The 22,653-nt window shown below is 43.7% G+C and overlaps 1 protein-coding gene across 2 annotated transcripts in view; it reads right to left on the bottom strand.

Annotated features, from left to right (window-relative positions):
- The window catches only part of ASAP1 (ArfGAP with SH3 domain, ankyrin repeat and PH domain 1), a 281,349-nt gene that overhangs the window by 63,435 nt on the left and 195,261 nt on the right, over nt 1-22,653 (bottom strand). For both annotated transcript variants that reach the window (XM_081117415.1, XM_081117414.1), the window contains exons 6-11: nt 13,919-13,993; nt 13,276-13,325; nt 7,806-7,935; nt 6,485-6,570; nt 2,632-2,707; nt 1,418-1,504 (exon numbers count right to left, since the gene is read on the bottom strand). In XM_081117415.1, the coding sequence (XP_080973541.1) occupies nt 1,418-1,504; nt 2,632-2,707; nt 6,485-6,570; nt 7,806-7,935; nt 13,276-13,325; nt 13,919-13,993 (504 nt within the window). The remainder of the gene's footprint in view (nt 1-1,417; nt 1,505-2,631; nt 2,708-6,484; nt 6,571-7,805; nt 7,936-13,275; nt 13,326-13,918; nt 13,994-22,653) is intronic.

Here is a 22,653-nt window from a genome sequence, read left to right on the forward strand (position 1 = left end):
ATAAAACCTTGCAAATTTCTCTCTGGACAGAGATCTACCTCTTCCCCCCACAATTTGGATCTTTCTATTGCTCTCATGCTGAGCAATCACACCCTCAAGGAGGCCTCTCAGGCTGGTGCAGGTGCTGGCTGTCGCTCTGCACGATGTAGGTGCAAAGCACACATTACTCTGGTACGGACTCCTTCGTCCACAGGTGAGCAGGAGCCCAGTGTTAAAGGGCTATGAACTTCTCTCACTTCACAAATCCCAACATGTGTGTAAAAACTGGAAGGAAAAGAAGAGAGGGCTCCAGCCGCTCAGTACAGACAACCTTAAGTATCACTGGGCAGGCTTCCCACGTTTGAGGGGGTTCGCTTGGACTCATGAATCCCTTTCAGAAAGTTTAGGAAATTACAAATAGTTTTCCATTGTGAGATATGAGGAATTAAAAATATAAAAAATGCTATATTTTATGATTATTATTAAATACTGCATTTAGAGATTACACTTAAATTCCATGCATAATAATTTCATAATATAAACAGGCACGTTCCCACCTTCTCCATGTAACAAATGATGCTCACTATTTAATTCACCTGTAGCATGACGTCCATGCCCTGCAGTGTGCATCCAAGGTGCTCTGTTATCAGGCTTGAATTTTCACCCCAGAAATGGCATCTCATGCCTCCACCCACCTTACCCCAAACTGTCGCCTGCTGAAGATGCCAGGTAGTTCTTCATCTCTGTGTCTTTTCAGGTATGACTGCTTATTCATATAGCTGATGCTCTCTCTCTCTACCAGATAATGAACTCCATAGTGGAAGGGACTAATGCTTACTGCCTAGCACAGCCACTGGCACATAGTAGGTACTGCTAATTAAACGTCTGAACAACAAATGAACAAATGAGATTTATAATTAAGAATCTGAGCAGTAAAATTACATCTACCATGCTTTGTACACTCCACTTTAATATCCAAGGACTCTCACCTTCATTTTCCTAACTAGGGGACCAAATTTCTATAGGATTGTGCCTCAGACTATTTCTCTATTTCCCTGGCAAAATGAGACAGCCCTCCACCTTTGGCTGCCCAGAAAGAGAGATGAGCTAAAGAGGACAGGGGTGTGCATGTCACTGCCTCTCCTTCCACATTCTGAGAAGATACACTCCTGAAATACAAATCTGCCAGGGCAGAAAGTCCAGTCATGGAGCTGTAGATCGGGGCTCAGGACATCTCTTCCATGAGGAGGGAGGGAAACTAACACACGGTTTCTACCCTGGGCAATGCGGTAGGTGCACCCTTGTGTCTGGTTTCTGCTCTGCCCCACAACCACCCTGGCAGGAAGCTGTCAACAACCCCGTTCTGCAGGTCAGGAAGTGCCAAGGCCATGACCAGAGGCTTGCCTACATGGCTAGCCCTGCTGGGAACAGCACCTACTTCTTTCTGATCAAGCTGAAGAGAGGATTTTATTAAGTCCCGGAGTGCAGTTAGCTGCTTCTTTTCTTCATCCTGGGTCTGCTTTATCTATGGGAGAAAAAAATTACTCTGTCATTTATCTTTTATACATTTACAAACCGAGCTTCATTCACCCAGATATACTACTCATCAAACAATTCACTAATATAGTTGATTTCCTCACTCAAATCCTTCACACGGTATCATTTTTAATATAAGAGGCACAATTTTCTCATCTTAGGAAGGTACCAGTGAGTTTTGAAATGAGTGACTAATGCAACATGCTTTCTTATTAAATAATACATCTAGGCTAGATAATTAACTCTAAAGTTCCATTTTAAACAAAGTTAAGATATAACATGGAGTCTCTTGCTTTTGTTTTTTCAAAAGGTGGTAGTGAGAATACCACGATGAGACTGAAGGGCCAGAGGAAAACCCTGAGGACCAAATGCAATGGGCTCACGCATATGGGAAGGTTTACAAAGTACACACGAGGGCAAAGGGCTGCTGCTCTTTAAACACTTAGAGCTTTATCACAACCAGAACCATGCTAACAAGTAAAAGAAAATCAGAAAAAACCAACAGCTATATACTTTTTAAAGTTATATAAAGACACAGGGCATTATCTGTAACCTTAAAACCTTATTTGAACATAAGAATTTGCACTCATAAAACATATACTTTTAATATTATTCACTGCCAAGCAGTTTATGGGAATCAAGGTGGACATTTAAACATGTGCATTTAGTTTTCTTCCTCAGGAAAGCTTCCTTCAGATTTTGCTATTATAAAAGCAAAACTTAGATATGAGAAAAAAATAGGCAATATAAAACAAGCAAGCCAAAAAAATTCATACCCTTACCTACTCAGAGACAATTTTTAACCTTTCACGATCCAACGTTCTTTTTGCAATTGCTGAGTGAAGGGCACCCATGATGCTACTGAACCTGAACAGAGAGTCACCTAGAAGCATCCCCTAGACTCTCCTCCCTGCTCCTCCTTTGCCCCCAAAACATACTCTGGAACATTCCATCGCTGACGACTTCCCTGCATGAAACTGAAGGTTCATCTGTCTTCATTCGGACACACCACTTAACTAGTCTTTTTTTCTTTAATACTTTCCTATACAGATTTCAAATTTACTGATACTTATCTACAGAGCAAGTTAAAATGCATGTATTTTATAAAGAACTTACATTATATAAATCAGCAGCCAGTTTTTCAATGTACTGTTTCAATTTATCAGCCGTTTTCAAGCCGTCTTGAAAGAAACTACAATGGAAAACATCAGTTACCAGCAGTATAAAAATGAAATGACCCATAATTGTCTGAAAAATCCAAAAATCCTTACATATTTACTCTCTACCACATATCTACACAAAAGATGTGTAAAACAAATTTCAGTGTTTTTTAAAGAAGCGCCAACAGACACTTATGGAAGCACTACCGTCAGGTGCTAGCAGACATCACATAGACAATGCAAATTAGTCGCTGTCTCACACAATGACCTCATGATGTGTTTGCTCTTCTACACACAGAACAGCTCCCCCTGGTTGTGCCTCATTTGAATTCAAGAGAGAGATGGGGACACATTAACCAGTGGGGCATCATGAAATTAACTCTAAAAAGAGATGGGATGGAATGAGAAATAGAGGATGGACAAAAGTCAGCCTTTGTTCAGTTCCCCAAAGGTCCCCGTGTTCCAAACACACATGAGACGCAGGATGTCGGGTCAATAGTACTGGCGGACCTGAAGGGCTTTATCCCACCACGAACATGAGAAGGTGCCTTATTTCACCCTGAGAGATAACAAGCCCAATGTGGCCGAGCATTATCCAATGCCCAGCACGCTTGGCACTTCCCATGGATTATTGAATGAACTCCTCGCAACCAGCCTAATGAGTCAGTAAGTGCTTCAATCGCATCTCCAGTTCAAAGGCAGAGTGAGCCGTGACTTGCCCAAGTTCCTCATACAACTAGGAAGTGGCAGAAACGGGATTCAGGTCTAGGTTCTGATTCTGACACCCTGTGCTTAACTACCCAGTGAAGATATTTCTTGTCTGAGCACGTCTACTTGGGAGCCCATGTGTTTCAGTGTCTAGAACTTTCTCTACTGTGTTGAAAGCTGCCCCCACAGCAGATTATTTCTCAATACACTTTATCTGTGTTGCTGTCGCCCCACAAAAGGATGAGATCAGTGAAGATGGGGACTGTCTCATTTCCACGTCCAAGTGTCCCCGGCACAAAGCAGAGGCTAACTCAGTGGTTAGGAATGAAGCATATCTTTTAGGGCTCATATCTTGGGTTCCATATATATATTCAGCTTAATGTGTACAGTCAATGGTAACTGGACAACCCCATCAGAACAGGCCATCAGGGTGATTACTGAACTCCTACAGGTTCCAAAATTCTTTGAGTCTCATCTTCAGCGAGAACCCTACTGAAGTGAGGATGAGAAACACTATCTTCAGAAAGTTATTCAGCAACAGGGAGCCGTGGAAAGAGGGCTTTTCGGTTAACTATGAACTGGAAAGCTACATTTAAACCCTTATCTTCCAACATCCAGCTGTTCACCATTGCCTATGGAGATGAAAGTTAAACAACTTGGCACAGCATTTATGTTCTGGACCCCGAATATCTTTCTGGTTTTATCTTCTACTAGTTTCCCTCAAGAACTCTGGGCTCCACCACGCTACATTATTTCTAGTTGCCCCTCCCGCCTTTGCACACACTGTTCCCTCTGCCTGAAATGCCCTTCCCTGCCAAACTCATTCTCTTGTCGCTCAGCTCACTTGCTGCCTCCCCAAGCAGCTATCCCTAGTTTTGCCAAGGGGAGGGCATCTTATCAGCATTTGCTTGTGCCCAGGCCTAAGTGCCAGCCCTATAGCAGCTAGCAAGGTTCTGCCCAGAGCAGGCCATCCCTAAGCTCACGGCGTCTAGCACGGTCCCATCCACAAGGCAAGACATGTCTTCCTTAGAGCCAGCATCTTCTACATCAGGGAAGCGTGGCTACCACATCAATCACAGCAAAACCAATTCTGTTCTCTGATACTGCACTTAAATAATTTCTGGAGAAAGGTTCTGAGGGTAGAACACTTCCGTGTTAGATGGATGCTGTCAGGACGTCTTGCAACAGAAAAGGAAGGGCTCTGTGACCAGAGATAGCTTAGCTATGGGACCCTGGCACGTCCCTTCACTTCTGCTCATGATATCTGTACTTGATGGGGCGAATGCTACAGATGACACACACAAAACCACTCAGCCAAGTGCTGGGCAGTCAGGATGCACTCGATCAATGTTGCCTTTCTTCACCAGGATGGCATGGGCTTATTATACAAGGACTTATTCCCTTCCCAGAGGGACACATAGTCTCTGAAGATATTTTTGTAAAGGTGTTTATTTTCACTTTCAACATGAAGGGAATTTAATCACTTTTTTCTTTTTTTTTTTAAAGGTGAGTTTAAATTTGCTACTGATCACATGCGACTAATTTAAATAAATGAAAAGTTCAGTTTGTGAAGTCTCACCGGCCACACTGCAAGTGGCGTGTGGCTAGTGGGCACCGTGTTAGCAAAAAGTATCCCCATCCCCATCCTGAGAAAGTCCCACCAGACATGGAGAACAAGCAAGCTGATGTTGGAGCCGCACACGAGAAACGCTCCAGGCCCACCCTGGACGGAGGAAGGGCACTGCTTTTCCTTGAGGTGGCGCCGACAAAATGCATGTTTCAGCGCTTTGAGACGCGCTCGCTGCACATCGATGAAATGAAAGGAAGTGACACGGGGCAGCTCCGCTCCTCCTTTCTCAGCTGCAATTCCCTGATTGCTCCCGATAAATGTTTACTATTATTACCCGTAAAACGGAGGGTAATAAAGGGCCGCCTGTAAGTGCTCTTTACCCTGCAGATCGTAATGACACTTGCGAGGCGGTAAAGGAGTGGGTGAGCAGCAGGACACATTCATGTAGTGGACCCTGGGCTGAGCATCCACATGCATCATTATCTCATTTAACTCCCATATCCTCACAAAACCCCAAGTGGGCCTACAAACCTTAACCCCATTTGACAGACAAGGAGACTGAGGTTGAGAAGCACCTGAGAAGGATCACATGGTCACCCAGTTGCAGAGCCAGGATCTGAACCTACCTATCCATCTGACTCAGGCCTTGTACGTTTCCCACAACATTAATGCGAACCTTCTAGAATGTTTCACGTGAATGTAAAGATCTCTCTGGACATAACATCATTAGAAGAATTAAGAAAGCTTATCAAAGGAAGTTATACATGTTAACTTTCTGGAGAGTTAGCGTCCTGTCGAGTCCTGATGGCCTTTATATCACTCCACTTTTAAGTATGGGAGCTGCCTGGATGGCTGGGGAAAGTCCTTGCACCATTTTGTCTGTGACTTCCACCAATTCAATACAGACTTTAAAAACTACCAGAAAACCCACAAAAGCTAACTTGGTAAGTAAACAAGAAGTAAAAAAGCAAATGTGGTGTTGTAGAACCTCAAACAGCATAAAAAGGAAGCCTGACCATGTGAACAAACAAAATAGGGGCCGGTATGTCTCTCAAAATATACCAGCAATCCAGGTACAAATGCAGAGTATTTTTACTGTCCATATCATTAATTTCACTTAATTTAGATAATGAAAAACAAAAAAACAAAATCCCAAGTAAGAATGTGTGGTACAAATGACCCAGTAACAGGTAAGATGCCAAGTAAAAGGGGAAGGGCAGAGGACTGCCAGGGAGGGCTCTTTAGAGGCAAGGACACAGTGACTGTAATAAGAGTCCCACAGGCTGTCACAGCCAATGCCAGCCTTTCTAAGTACCATAGCACTTTCAACTAGCCGAACAGTTGCACTAATTTGAGTTACTGGTTTACAGAAAATAGTGAATCTGGGCGACAATACTACTTCTTATCACTGGCTGGAAGGCCATTATACCACCATAGAGTGACCAAAGGAAGACCAGAAAGAAGTAGCAAGAAAACTGAAGTGAAGGGCCTTTACTTGGGCTCTGAATCATGAAGACAATATTCTACTTACTTGCACTGTGCATGATAATACTTGATGAGATTCTGCAGCAGGTCCACACCCTTTTTGGTCTTGATTTCGTTAACTTTAATGAGATACTGTGGAAATAAAACAGAATTGGGAGCTGATCATTACAGACAGGGCTCTTCAGTCATGGTTTTGGGGGCAGTCCCTCATTTGTGAATCTGCACCAGCTACTGGGCCTCGGCTGTCTTCAGACGGTGTGAGCTTAATTTAGGGAATGCTGATCCGACACAGGCACGAGTGTACTAAACAAATCGATTAGCGTGTTAGCATTTTATAAACATTCGAGATTAGCTTACTAGACACACAGAAATCAAACACAGCAAAACATTCTGGAATAACTGATTCATTTCCTCTGGTGCAGTGGTTCTCAAACTCTGTGTTCACGTGGTCAAGACCTGAAAGATGAACCATTCTGTGCGGAAAACAAGTGAAACAGCACTTTCTCCAAGGAATGTGCCATAAGGTATTAAGACTTTTAGACCAAGAGGTAAGAAAGAACTTTTGCTACTAAAAATGAAATGATAAAAGTAACGCATTATTAATTTGTGCACTGAACATTACTAGTTCTGAGTTTTACAGCTGGCCACGGTTTGTTGTTGACACGGTTCGCCTCCTGTTCACTTATTTCACTGTGTGAAGTGTTCGTGACAGACAAGTTCAAGGAGGAGCCAAAGGTTTGGGGGAGGGAGAAAAAAATTAAGGAAGGAAAACTTAAAATTAAGAAAACTCTATCCAGTTTTAGTTTCCAAAAACAGCAAAAGGAATTCTATTACTCAGTATTAATGTCAGAAGGGTTGGTCTCTAGGTCAAGGCCGGCCGGTGTTCTATGGGAACGCAGTTTGAGAACCACTGCTCTAAGTTTGAGGCAGCATGCTTTTGTTGTGTTTTTTTTTTCCCCCATGAACTCATAGACTTTCTTAATGACCACTTCAGCTTTCATTCAAATTGGACACATGGTTAAAAAACAACATGCTTTAAAACTGTACCAGTAAAACCTAATATTCACCAGTGTTACCTCTCACCCCCAATTTTTCTTTCCACACTCATTCACAAGCAACATTAAAGTTCTCACCAAAGAATCCTGCTTTGGCTTAAAGAGCCCCACAGGCCCCGGGCTCAAAATATGAGACAACAGTGACATGGACGATCCCAAAGGCTTGGAGAAAAATGAGATTAGAACCTTAAGTAACTGTCCCCTCCTCTAATAATCAAGCATAGCCTGCTTTTAAGCATGAAAACCGCTGACCCGCAGGAAGGATCCCAGTTAATGAAATTCTAGGCAAATGGCTGAAAAGCCTGTTCTTACTTCGCACATCTGGAGCTGAAAGAGGCGCCGCTCCTTCTCCATTTCCTCTGCAATCTCGGCCCCGGTGATCTCTGTGCGGATCATCCCGTGCTGTTTCGCATGCTCTCTCTTCTCCTTCTCAATTTTTGTACTGGAATTAAAGCAGATGTCACCATTAACACACACACACATCTTTCCTTCAGTGAGAATCACTGGATTATTTCTTGATTACTAGAGTTAAGATGCAGCGATCCTTAAGCTGGTAACAGCAATCAGAAGTAAAAGTCTAAGTTCAAAGAGAACAAACACACGGAATGGATTTTCTACTAGAAACTTCTCATATTTAACTTTGATCTCCCACAGGGTGGATTTATACAAATTCTTACATTTTGGCTGGCATGAAGAAATTTTGATAGTTTACTTTTTTTTGGGTACTTTATGATGAAAAAGAATCAGAAAGTCGAAGAACTGAGGCATATTTTGATTTTCAATAGATGATTAGACTTAGAATTATTTTAAGACAAAGTATATAACGGGTCTTTGTGCACAAAAATTAGTCATATATATAATTTCCAATAGTCTTCTAAGCGTGGGCTGTTTCCATATCCCAATAACACATTTTAATCATTCAACCACCTGGTGTTGGGTTGTACAAAGTAAGGACTGGGAGAAGTCCCAATCTATAATTTGGAATCCATAAAACATTCTTCAGTGGAGAGGGGACCTGAACAGTAAGAAGGAAGAGGCCCCACATTAAACCTACAGTGCCCGAGGCTAATGCTTGGCTATGATAGATGATGCTCTGGTAATAACACCAATGGTCACAGTCCTCTCTCCAAAAATCCACTGACCTTGAAAACAGACTTCTAATTTCAGAACTAGCCTGTAATTTCTAGTTGTGAACGCAAAGAGTAAGTGACTTTGCCTTCAAGTCTTCTTTTAAATTGTGGTGGTGGAAAATCAAACCCCAAAGAAAGCCAGTATCCTTGTCTATATACAAACAGTGGAAAATCAACCCATGAACCCAATCAATGGAAAACCTATTACGAACCTGGCTGGGATTCATGCTAATACTCTAATGTTACATTTAAGCAAGCCTTTCATGTCACTTTGGCAGTAACACAGGCGTGATGGCAGGTTTTTACCAGAAGAAAAATAAATCTCAGTTCTCTCCTCCTTGGCGTGGGTAGGAGAAGCAGCAGGACGCTATAGACACTTGAGAAGAAACATGAGGGGCAGGCGTAACTTAGCAGTAATAACAGATTTCTGAGTTAACATGGTGACTCGATCACGTTTATTTCTTCTTCGTTCAGCAATCCCACTAACATGACAGTAAAGTCATTCAAAAAGGGTAATGTCCCAGAGACAAGACAAGTGGAGATAAAAAAGGGTGACAGAATTCTACAAATAACTGAAAGGGCAGGTCAAAGGGGAAGTCTGCACCCCAATGACAGGCTCCTTGCCTCCCTGGCCTATGTAGCTTTTGGAAAGAAAGTTCCCATATACAATCCAGGAAGGGGGCTGAGGGAACTGACTGGTCCAGAAGACACACTGTAGATACTGACATTCAGACTACTCCTGATAGGAAAGCTGTCTTGACATCCCAGAACTTAAAACCTAAAAAGGCAGCTCACTGCTTTCCTGACAAGCCCTGCTGATGTAATAGGCTCTCATCAACGTCTGGGTGTCTTGCGGAGATACGAAGAGGCAGTCAAGGATTCTAAGATGACTGAGAAAAGGCTCCAAAAGGAAAGTGTGAGATCAAAATAAAAAGTGGCAGGGTGGTGGTGAACGGAACTAGAGGCAACAGGGAGCAGAAAATTTCATGGAGTGCAACCATATCACCAGAGAGCTAGAACAGTGCCCCTATGAAACAAGAAACCATTAAAAGGAAAAAAAACCCAACCCAAACCGAACCCCCCCCAAAACAACCAACCAAACAAAAAAAAACCCAACCCACACAAGAAAACCCAATTAATTGAGAAAAAGACCTTTCAGAAATTTAAAATATGATAGCCAACATAAAAAAGTCAGCTGAAACAGTGGGAAAGAAAGGTTGAAGAAATGACCTAAAATATAACAAACAGAACAGAGAGAATTATAAGAACAATCTAGAAAGTCCAACATAATATGAGGAGGAGTTTTAGAAAAATGAGAACAAAACCCCACACAAAACAGATGAGAGGAATTACAAGTAAATATCCCAGAATTGAAGAACTAAAAATTGCAAACAGAAGGTCAATGGATACACCATAGTCCACGAAGAAACTTTGTAAAACCCTTTATAAAAAAAAGACCTCAACATTTCCTAATTGAAAATACCCCCCCCCCAAAAAAAACTCCACATATCATAGAAAAATAAATGGGGATCAGAGAGGCAACAGATTTTTTTTTGTTTTTTTGTTTAAAATATTGCAGATGTCCCTTTTTCTCCCCAATGACCCGTTCCACCCCATCCCATCCCCCTCCCCAATCCCTCTCCCCACCATTGTCCATGTCCTTGGGTTGTGCATATATGCATATAAGTTCTTTGGTTACTCTCTCCCCCTCCACCCACCCACCCACCCTCCTCCATCCCTCTGACATTCGTCAGTCTGATCTATGCTTCCATGTCATTGAATCTATTCTGTTCATCAGTTTATTAAGTTCTTTAGATTCCACATATAAGCGAGATCATGTGATGTTTGTCTTTCTCTGCCTGGCTTATTTGAGGCATCAGATTTTTTCATTACCAACAAAAGAAATACTTTTGACATTTTGAAAGAAAATGATTATAAAGTTAAGATTATACATTCAGCCAAACTCTCATTCTATGTGATGGCAGAATGAAGATAGTTTTGGACACCCCAAAACCTGAAAATTTTACCTCCTTTAGAGCTGTTCTTTGGAAAGGACTGGAGGTGGTGTGCTAGCAAAATTGGGATTACCCTGGGCAAGAGTAAGTAGAAGACCGATCACTAGGGGGCAGCACAGAATGACATCCCCACTGACATGAAGAGCTCTGGATAGATGTCTCCAGGAGAGAAAGGAAGGAACTGACAGGGAATTTAAGAATAGATACATAATCATTACAGTAATACACATCATGTATTTTCTAAACAGAATCAGTATTAATTGGTGTAGGACATCTGTTGGAAGAGATAACAAAAATTCACAAAAGATTCATACAGAACTAAGCAAAAGAAGAAATGAGGTAATTATTTCACTAAGCAGCAGCAAAAGATTGAACTATAAGAATGGAAATTCAATCCTAACCCCTCACTGAGACTGCAATGACTATGGATACTCAGCACAACTGTATCAATCATACTGGACATTAGACGAATGGGGGGGGGCAGGCAAGTGATGTCTGTGCTAGAGAGCCAAATCCTTGCTGACCACAGCAACCAGGAAAGACCAGCAAGAGAACACTGAGGAACAGGGAGATGAACCAGGGTTCGGGTGAGAGTTGGAAAAAGGAGAGCCCAGGAGGTAGGGAGGGTTGGGCAGAGGGCTGCTGAGTTTTTCCACTTGAAGCTCACTGGCTGCCTACTTAATATTCACTCGCCCCTCATCATTGGAAAAGAGCCCTGTATCATCGGGTGCAGCATAAACTCTCTGAGTTTAGATGCTGAGGACAACAGACACTCGACCAGCCACACAGTCCGTGTGTCGTGTGGGAAGTGCTGCGAAGGGTGCTTGGCCACCCTAGAATGTTTTATATTCAACTCCATGTTGTAGCCATTGTTGTCCGGGGTTTCTATTGTATGCAGTCGGGGTAAGTCTTCACTGATACGAGTACTACTTGACGTTTTATGAATATGTATTGTTTTGGTCAAATAATATTTGATCATTAAACCTAATAAAAATTATTTAAGTCCCTACTGTACACTAGGCAACTATGACAATTGCTTTAGCACATGACCTTCCCTTGCCCTTACAAAAACTTTGAGAAGTAGGTAATGTTTATATTATTTTACAGGTGAGGGGCATCGAAGTTGATTCTCATGCAGATCTCATTCCCAAGCCTGTGATCCTAACCACGACCTCTCACTGCCTCTGGAGTTCTAAATGGAAGACCAGAGAAAACGTGCAGCCTCCTTCGTTATCAAAGCTAATAAATCTTTTTGGCACTAAGTCATTTAGTTTTCTGTAACTCATAATCAAATGAGCCTCACTCCATCAAACAGACACGTTCAGCTTTTTTTCTTCCTATACCACACCATGTCAGAAGGAAAGAAGCCTATCGTGGGAAAATAATTTGTTGACAGGGATTTATTAAAAAACAAAGACAAAACCAAAATCTTCCTGGTGAGATCAGGACCCACTCAATGCACTATTCCTGTTACACATTCCTAGGTCTGGATAATCCTTTATTCCTCCAATAAATGTTCCCTGTGCAGCAACTCTATGCCAATGAATGGTAGACCCTGGGAGATTAACACCACACACAGGGACTAGGTGGTCACTGTCCTCTCCGAGTTCAGATTTCAGAGAACAATATAGACCAGTGAACAGGCAAGTCTATATACCGTTTGGTAGAGGTGCTGTGAATGACACCTAGGTCTTCTTAGAACATTTTACGTTCTATGATAACCATAATACTGACAACCAGACACGTCAAGGTCTTCAACTGACGCGTAGATTATTATACAAATACAACTGTGCCACCAAGTCTTGCAGTACTTCGGCTGACAAAGCACATGCCTTGTTTGGGTGTCCTGTGTCCTACAGAGGAGATATAGCCCACAAGTTACAGCAAAATGCTTCCCGAGCTGGGAGCTCCCGCCCCCTTCCTAAGCGCTCCGTTCTATTCGCTCCGAGGGCAGGCAGGCAGTTGCCTCCGGGCGGGGCAGTGCTCAGTCACGCGCCAGCGCGCCCGACCCACTTTCACAGAGCAGGGCAGTGCCCGCAGCGTTCAGCCACACCAGCTGACCACCCGACGAGCCCCTTTGTTCTCAGCTGCACTTAACGTCAACGCACAACAGTGTTCCTAAGACGGCAAGGCTCCGACAATGTACTTATTACGTAAGCAATTATGAAAGTGGTTTGGGAGAAAAATATTTAATCCTGAATGTTTCTTTTCCTTGTCATTTTGCTGCTATTGTCGCCTTCAGAAATGCTTTTATTCTCTTATGTTTACAGTTATTGAGGTTTCTGCCAAGAGTTCTATTAAATGCTTTAAAATAATTTCTCCTCCCACCCCACCCCACCCCACAGCCTGGTGTCACAGCGTCTCAGAATCATAACACAGGCACGTGCTGTGCTCTGTAAGGTACAGAGGTGCGGGGCCCACGCCCAGGGCTCCTGTGCGTCACCTCCCTGAGCCCTCCAGTGACCCACCAGGCAGGCCAACCTCTTCACCCTTATAAGCAGGTACTAAACACTTTTTTTGTCCAGAAGATGTAAGTTAAGGGCTCTGTCTTTTTCCCATTCTTTTTCTTAGGAAACTCAAGACAATATAAGAAAACCCAAACCAAATGAAAACAAAACAAAGAAAAAACCCACTTACAACTTTGTCTCATAATCTTTCCACGCTTTGTCGAATGGCTTCTTGAGGTCCTTAGAAAAGAGAAAAGGAAACTGAAATTGAATGTACTGTTGCTTGAAGGTGAGTAAATAATTTTGAAATAACATCTTAGCAAAAATGCTTTCCTTCACAACACGCTTAAACTTTTTACAAGCCACGCGCACGCACATCGCACTATTATTACAGACGAGAGGCCTGGCCTGAGAGCGTAGGAAGGGCGAGTATCCTGGTCACTGTGAAGCACCTCCCCGACTCCCTGGTTACTGTGAGGGGTTGGGGAGGTGACCGCATACAAGCCCTGGGAGTGGGCCCAGCACCTTCCGTACCTTATGGAGCACAACATGTGCCCATGGGGTCCACTAGGGATAGAGCTGAGACCCAGGTGTGAATGCTGCCCCACCCACCTTGGCCCTCAATCTTCCCCAAAGTGTCTGAATTTTGTTCCTCAGTCAATAATGTTATGGAAAGTGGCACATCTTTTCCACTGATCATTTTCCAACAACACTTTTTTATGATAAAAATGTTCACAGTGCCTTTCAAATACAAGTAGCACTAAGATCTTAAAAGAGAAAAAAAAAATCAATCCTTCCAAGTTACAGTGAAAATCAAATTTCTGAACACTTACTCCTTTGACTCCCTTCAGGTCTCCTTTTAACAGGGAGTCCAAGGTGAAGATCACATTGTGGCTCAGACCCTGGAGCTGAAAGACAAAGCAAAGGTGGGAGCTGTTAGAAAAGAGAGAAACATGGAACAGTGAGGCCACTAATGCTGACCTCACTTCCCGCACACCGGACTTCAGGCCAGGACCCCATGCACCCGCCAGGGGGACACCTCCAGGTCAGGCGGCATCACTGACCCCTCTGGATCGGGCAGCGTGGCCCCAGGGCCGGCGCTCTGAACGCGGTACAGCAGCGTATGTGCACCTGTGCATGATGCCTCGGCTCGCAATCTGACTTCTTCAAATGCCTCAGTCAGAGTGAGGTTATACAACTTGCACTTACAGCCTCCTTAATTCTATTTTTTACATTTTAAAATTTCCTTTTTATATTCTTTTATGGTATTTACCATGATCTAAAATGATCTGGTTTGTTTATATATATATTTTGTCTCCCTGACCAGAACATAAGCTTAATGAGGGCAGATCCCTGACTGCCCTGCTCACAACTGTATCCTCAGGGTCTAGATTTCGTGAAAAAGACAAGGTATTTAGGCAGCGCCATCTGCTGCTGGGGTGCAGGTTTCTTCACTGTTCTGAGCCAGTGGCCTGGGCCTCTTTGATTTTAAGATGGTATGAAGAGGAGTCTACAGAGGAGAGAGATGAAGCTGCTACCCAGTGGAGAGAGGGGTGGCAGGAAACAAGGGAGGGACGGACAAGTGCAGACAGAATCAGCAATGCCAGGACAGTGGAATCTGCCTTCCAGGAGATCCCAGTACAGTAAGCCCTCACTTAACATGGTTGAGAGGTTCTGTGACTTTAAGGGAAAAGAGGCAACGAAACCAGTTACACCACAGGCTAACTGACAGAAACAAGGGTAAGTTCCCATAGCATCTCATCAGCATTTATAATGAAATGCTGTTGAGCAAAACAACGTTGTTATTGGAGGACCTGCTGTATCTTGGTGAAATCAGTTTTAGCAGCATAGAACTAAGACTGCAGCCACCCACAGAACCGGGTTACAGATGGAGAGGTTGGGTTCCCTCACTGAACTCACTGAAGAATTTTACTTCAGTGTAAGCATATTTGTCTGTCTGTCCGTCCATCCATCATCAATCTTCCTAAGTACCTATTCTTTGACACCTGCTGTACTAGGGGCTGGGGAGGCAAAGACAAATAAAACAGCACTGCTGCCTTCAGAGCGCTCACATCCCAGGGACGAGTGCAGTCAGTATGCGGCCAGCAAGCCCTCTACCACGTTACTGCACCGGAGGCGGAGGGAGATGGTGGTGTGAGGAGGACAGGCACTGTCACGCCTGGCTTTGTGCTGACCTTCCTAACCACACCTCTAAAGTGAGGACATTCTTTTTTTTTTTTTATAATATGTTTTCATTGATTTGAGAGAGGGAGGGAGAGGGACAGAGATGAGAACTATGATCGGCTGCCTCCTGCATGCCCCCTACTGGGGATTGAGCCCAAGACCCAGGCATGTGCCCTGACTGGGAATCGAACCAGGGACCTGAGCCACACTGACTGGGCTAAAGTGAGAACATTCTAACCTCTCCTGATGGCTGTTGTGAAGACAGGATGAGTTAATGCCCGTGGCAAGTGCTGGCTCATTCCCTGACACCTAGGAAGTGCTGAGCACATGCTTATTTATAAAATCCTTTGGGACATTAAATATGAATACGGCAATGCGGGAGACCTTCCTTTGGCCCACTTCTCCCTAAGCCTTTCCTGTGCTTCTCATCCCAGGCTTCCCGCTATTGGCAAGTCATCCTACACCCCTACCCTCCCTGCCCCCCAATTTTACACGAGTAAGTTTTCAGTGCAAACCACCAGGGGCTGAACAGAAACAACCAACTCTTTCTTTCTCATTTCAAAGACAAAGTGATTCCTACCAAGACAATTCTACCCATGCAATTTCACCACCGCCCATACAGAGAAAGCCTGGCTGGCAGGCCAGCCAGCAGCAAGAGGCTGAAGATTCAGCACAGGTCTGTGAGGGTCTAGGGCCCTGATTCCTGGGGAGTGAGGTGAAAAAGAATCTGATATTATGATGATTTGTGGCCTTCCAAAGGGAAACAGTACGTACATTGATGCAGAGAAAACCTACGGTATTAAATTTTATGGGGGAAGTGATGAGAAGACAATGTCTTTAAGCAGAATCCTTGGGGTGAGGGTTTGCAAGTAATAATAATAAAAAAAAGCAAGGTTGAAAAACACTCGTTTTGGATACAAGATGGGAAAGATAAAGACTAGCAGGATTCACCCTCTGCCCTAGATGGGTAGATGAAATAACATTTTGCTGAGTCCCCAACAATCTCATGCCTGGGATATGAGCGCCTGCATCCTGCTATCCTGTGCTTTAGGACTTTATGTGGATGGCGGGTAAGTGAGGTGGCGCTCATCCCACCCTCCACTGATCAAGCCAGTACCTACCTTTCCTCTGTTCATGGAGATCCTTGCATTATTTTCTCTAAAACTCTTACCATTCCTATTTTATATGTTTGTTTCCTTAGTGGTTTGCTGTGTCCTCTTTGAGAGTAAGGCCTACTACATTTCCAGAATTTAGAACACAGCCTAGCAGAGTAGGTGCTCAATAAACATTTGTAGAATGAAGGAAATACAGAAACGTGCTTATAAGGTTCTTCTCTACAGGGCACTTTAACTGATGGAAAGGTCATTGTTTATCAACAGGAGACTGATGAGTAAAGTATGGAAGTTCTAAACAGCCAAAGACACGAGAAAGCTCTTTCTGTCTAACTTACCTCCAAGATAAGTTGTTATGAGATAAAGCAAAGTGTAAGACAGAATTCATGGTGTACAAGAATTTGTATAAAAAGAGAATAGAATATGTTATGCTTAAGTTATTTCTGAAAGGACACAGAAGAAACTGCTGATACTGGGTCCCTGTGGGAACTGGGTGGGCAAGGGGAGAGGAACTCTTTTTACTCTGTACTTTTTTGCATTTTTGAAAAGTTTTGGTAACATACATATTGTTTATTTGCAAAAGGTATACATTCTAAAACAACAAATGAAAACATAGTGATTATAAACCATTTTTAATGTTTAGTCACAATGGCTCAAATCCTTTGTGAAATGAAGCAGAAAAACAACCCGTAATGTTATTGCCACCTTGATCTGAAAGCTGCATGAAAAAAAGAGCAAAGGAATTATGAAATTCTGTGGTTAATACTCAATGTGGGGGTTGCGTATAAGGAAAGTCCCTCAAAAGCCATAGACTGACCACACAGCGAACACATGACACATGTCTCCACCCCCCAGTGTCGTCACCGTGGTCAGGCATGGGCAGGAGGTGGCGGACTGCAGAGGCACTGATAGAAGCCTCAAGAACTAAGAATTTCTCGTGGTTATCCACACATATACTCTTGGGGCCGATAAGAAGCCAAGAAGGCAAAATAGTGTGTATTACGGATGCCGAGTCTTCCCAGCCTATATGAAAAGGCCACAGGAAAACAACTTAAAACTTACAAGCTCTTCCCAACTTTTCCCAGGAAAAGTAGGTTCATTTATAAAAACTGGCAAAGGTCATTTTAAGTGGAAAGTGAATCATAACTACCTTTCATTATAAAGATACAGAGAGACGGTGAAGAGAAAGCAGACCACCCAAGAGAAGGTGTTTAGGAATTACTCGTTGAGAGGGAAAACAAAATCTCCTTCCGTGGAGCTCTCCATGAAGAGACACCTGTTTTCTCCCGTATCTTAAGGTCCTGGTTTGTGACAGAGACGAATCACACGATTTCACCCTTGGGGGATTCTGGGACTTTCCTGGTTTTTGTTGTTTCGTTTTTTAAAATGTATTTTCTAGTTCCTTCAGAACACTTTTTAATGGCCTGAGCAAGACTTGCAAACTGTTGTGTAATAATAGCATATCCAAAGGCAAGTGCGACGCAGCCAACATCATGCCATGACAACACAGGGCACAGACTTCCTGCAGCACCTTCGCTGTCATTAACGGGTTTTTATTAAAAAGCCTTTCCAATCTATCACATAGTTATTTCCCATTTATTTTACTAAAATTCTATTGACTCCATTCCTGCTGACTCGACTATACTCCATTTCCTTTCCTTTCATGGTAACATGGAATTAACAAGTTCTTTATGTGATTCCACATAGCAAGAGGCTGAAGAGCATGTTTTAAAAAGTATATCTTTTGCATTTTATTGAGCCACCAGCACATTAAAAACCACTTTGGGAATGACGCTGAGGTGTGGTAAATACAGCTGCTTTCCAAACAAACCGCTGTTCCTTTCCTCACAGACAGGCTATTTCTCCTGAGAGTACAGCCATCAAGCCCAAACAGAAACTTGGAATAAACCAGTCGGGAGGAAGCTATCTATCCTTTCATTATGCAGAAGTGACTTGTGTGAGCAAATAAACTGTAATTAATACTGGTTTTGATAAAAATAACCATTTATTCCTTACGATTGTTTAGACATTACCAGACTTGCTGACGACTTCACAGACAGTTTTCCTCTATGGACATAACACACACACACACACACACACACACACACACACACACACACCCACCCACCCACCCTTCGGTCCTGATTTTTTTTACCTAACTTTGCTTCACCACAAAACGGAAGGGCCTCGTTTATGTGATGACTGACCCATCACCCATCTCTCCTCTCTAGAAGGTGATGGATGCTGCTTAAGGGAGGCGTCCCATCTGCTCTGTTCACGAACTGACCAGATCCCACAGCAGGAGCCACGAAGCAGCTGTGGTCACTGCCCTGCGCTTCCTGGCTGCCCGGGGGGCCTGTGGGCGGGTGTCCCTGCTGCCCCAGGAGCCAGGTAGCGGGCTGCTGAGCGGCGGCGTGGGGGCAGCAGAGAGCAGCACAGCTCCGCGATGGCCCCTCCGCGACACCTCTGCTGCCCCTCAGTTATGGAGGACACAACCGGCTGGCTCTGTCATCCTGCACTAATTCTGATACTCTCCCTCCACTGCCATAAGTTTTGTTCCTTTCCCTTCACATGCAGAGAAGGTTTCCTGAAAGTCAGGCTAATTCGGATCTGCTGACTTGCTCACCAGGGAAAATCCAATTAAAACAATGAGCCAGGCCCCCCCCCCCCCCAGTTAAGCCCACGTTTCCCAAGCATGAATTAGGTATTCTGGCTGGTGGGTTAACTCCTTCGTGCCCGAGGGAGCTATTTACCACCTTGAAGCTATTGAAACTGGAGCCCCGTGTGTCAGCAGGCTGGTGGCCACGAGACTAAGACACAGAGGAAAGATTTTCCGGCAGGACCGGGAAGCCCAGAGGTGTGTGGCCACGCATCACTCCAGGCCCAGGTGACTCTGCTAGCTGTTAACCTTGCTGACTCCGTTTCCTAATTTTAAAGTGGCTGTTCCAGCACCTTCCTCAACCAGCCAGTGCTGGTGTGAGATCAGGGAGCGACACCACAGGGCGGCCTGCTTTTACACGCAGCCTTGCTGGCTGCTCCTGACAGCCCGCAGGTGCCACTGTGTCATCTGTTCACACGCGCTCAGCCAGGTCAGTGGAGGGGCTAAGCACAAAGCCGGTTCAACTCCGAAGTCAACGAACCATTTACAGCACTATCTTTTTGCAGATAACAGCGTGTTTTAAAGACTGTAACATACTATATACAGGAATGAACTATTATTAGCGATTACTGACCTTTCAATTAAGCTTTATTTTATTTGGTTGCTTTTGCATTAAGAGGAAATGAAGAATGCTGCTCACAGGTTGAGGGCACTTACAAACTCAACATAGACGAGACCTGGGGTTATCACCCACCCGCTGCCCAGGGACCTGTAGCTGAGTGCCCAACGCTCACACGAAGCAGGTGGCATGGTACGGACTTGGGCTCCTTGCCTAGAGAGTGGGAACTATAAGGCCACCTCCATAGGTCACTACGGGGGACTATGTGAGATCTAGATACTGGTACTATGCATGCAAGATGCCTGACACAATGCAGACTCTTAAGACAATGTAACTAGGTTGATTCTTAGGATTTTTTTTTTACCCCTGAAAAGCTCAGCAGTAGTGGTGGAAAAAAGCATGACAGCACTTCAGAAAATGGAAAAGATCTTTTGAGGCTGGGGTGGGGGGAAAGAGGGGACCCCAAGTGTCCTTCACATTGTACCACATTCTCTCCATTGGTAAGTTTTATCGTTCGTTTGCCTGCCTCATTCTGCAAGATGGTCTCTACGAGCTGTGCAATAACGCATCCCCTCATACCCAGGTCTAACCGAGGCAGAGCAGCCTGGATCCAGTTCATTAAAATGACAAATGGTACTGTGTTTAATGCATGTTATCTGAAGTTACTGCTCACAACCACTCTGTAAGATGGGTCTTCCTCACGCCCAATTAATGAGGAAACAGGCTCAGAGAGGTTAAGTATCATGCCCAAGGTCAAACGGTAAGTAAGCAGATGGTCAGATTTTTAATTAAAGTTTCTACTGACTCCAAAGGCCATTCTCATTTCCTGTGTTCTGCTGTTAGAGTGACCTTTTAAAGTGATTATCAGATCATATCACTCTCCTGTTTAAAACCATTCAAAAGCTTCCCACTGAACTGGATACAAATCCAGCCCAGGTTAGGTCTGGCCTTGGCGACCTGTGTTAAGTCCCTCTGGCCGTTCCCACTACCCAGTAACCACACCAGCCCCTTTCAGCTTCTTTACCCATGGAGCTCTCCCCACATGCTTTAACATATGACTGGAGCACTTCTCCTTTGCTATTGGCCATGTACCTTCTAGTCTCCATGTCACTTGCTCTGTGAAGTCTTGACCATTCCAAATAGGTCTCCCCTCTGCAATCCCCCATTAGTCTCAACTAGGTAGGACTGGCCCACTTGTCTGTTTTTTTACTGTCAAAGCAAAGCTTCTTGAAGGCAGAGGCTATGACTGTCTCACCACAGTGTTATAACAAACCTCCAGCACAGTGTAGACACATTGTGCTCAATAAAACACCTGTTGACTGAGTAAGTGAACAAATTAATTCCCCTCCAAACCAGGAAAGCTGTTCTGAGATGCAGAAATGTTACAGAACTGGAACCTGATTTGGTCTTCCTGTAGTGCTTAGCACCTGAATGGAAGACAGGAGATGAGGGCAGACTTAGGAGACGGATGGGCCAGTGAGAGCTGCTCCCAGGGCACCCTTCAGCCAGCAGCTTTGAGAACTGGGAAGAATTGGTGCTCTCTAGACTCCACCTGCCTGTGTCATTGTTCATTTCTGCCCTTGAGAAAATGACAGGTCTATAAGGTCTGTAATGTACCTTCCAGTTATAATAATCTTATAGCTTAAAATGAGCTACTGGGATACAATTAAACACAGTAGGAAAAAATCCAGACCAACGGGGAAATAGTTACAGGGACACACTCAAACTGCCTCAGGAGCAGATGGTGGCCCTGTCCCCCAAACAAAGTAACAAATGAAAAGGTAACTAAACAGTTCCGTGTACCGCTGAAGAGTTAGAAGGGTCACTTCATCATTCCTATCAGAACCCTAAGTTCACAATGTCCCCTATAAAACTTCTGCCTTGATATAAATATGACCTTTGAAAAAGTCTCAAATATCTCAAGAAAGTGATCTTCTCAACTTGACCTGAGCAAGGACTGATACGACTATGGGACCTTGGGCCACGGGCATTTTCTGCCCATTTCCTAACTGGTTCAAGCAATAATCAAGGACAACACAATTATTTACAGAGTGACTTCACACAGAAATGAAGGCCAGCATCCAAATAACCCATAACACAGCACATGCAGGAACTTCAGAAGATGCTCTCGAGTATTATTGTGGACAGTGAGAAATGGAAATGTTCAAAATAGGAGATGGGTATATAAACGATGATGGAATGATGGGCATTCTACACAGCTATAGAAACAAAGTCATGGACCGGGCCGCTGGGTTCTGCAGACCCAGGGGTAGGGGGGCGCTGGTAATGGGTCTCCCACCTCGCTTCAACCGGGGCCGCTCTGCTTTAGGAGGCTGTATGCTTCCAATTAAGTGAAGGGTCTTAGGCTATAATACTTTACAAAATAGAAAAACATTTCAAAGTATATAAATAAGTGACAACTGGGTTATAAAACAGTGCTACAGTATGAACTCAATGTTGTTAAAAATTTATGATTAAAATAATACACATAAAAAAAGATATATGTGTAAAGAGAAAAATGGTTAGAGGACACAGAGACACAGATATATATCAACTCCTTAGTAGTGGATTGTAAGATTATTGATTTTTATTTTAGGCTTTTTCTCCCTGTATTTTCTAAGTTTTCAACAATGAACTGGTATTATTTTTGTATTCAGAAAGTTATTAAAAAGAAATATGACACAGAAACACAAGAGGGCGATATAACCAACCAGCAGCCTATTTCTCACTCAACTTGTGATTTAATACACGATGTGAACCAGATGGCATCAATAAAAGTAAAAATAATTAATTAGATAGTGGGTTTAGAGGAACAAAGGCACAGTTTCTCTATAACACTAGGGAATTCTGGATCTCTGTCCAGAATGACAATCCTTAAAGTGTGGTCCTTAGGCTGCCGACAGTGTCAGCACCATGAAACTGGTTAGAAATGAAATCTCAAAACTAGTAAATCAGATGCTCTGAGGGTGGGGCCCAACAACCTATGTTTAAACAAGCTTTCTAGGGGAGATGGAAGCAAGGTAAAGTCTGGGCACCACTGCCTAAGGGAGTCCA

This window comes from Miniopterus schreibersii, assembly GCF_964146895.1.
Source record: "Miniopterus schreibersii genome assembly, chromosome: 17".
In the NCBI taxonomy this organism is placed as follows: Eukaryota; Metazoa; Chordata; class Mammalia; order Chiroptera; family Miniopteridae; genus Miniopterus; species Miniopterus schreibersii.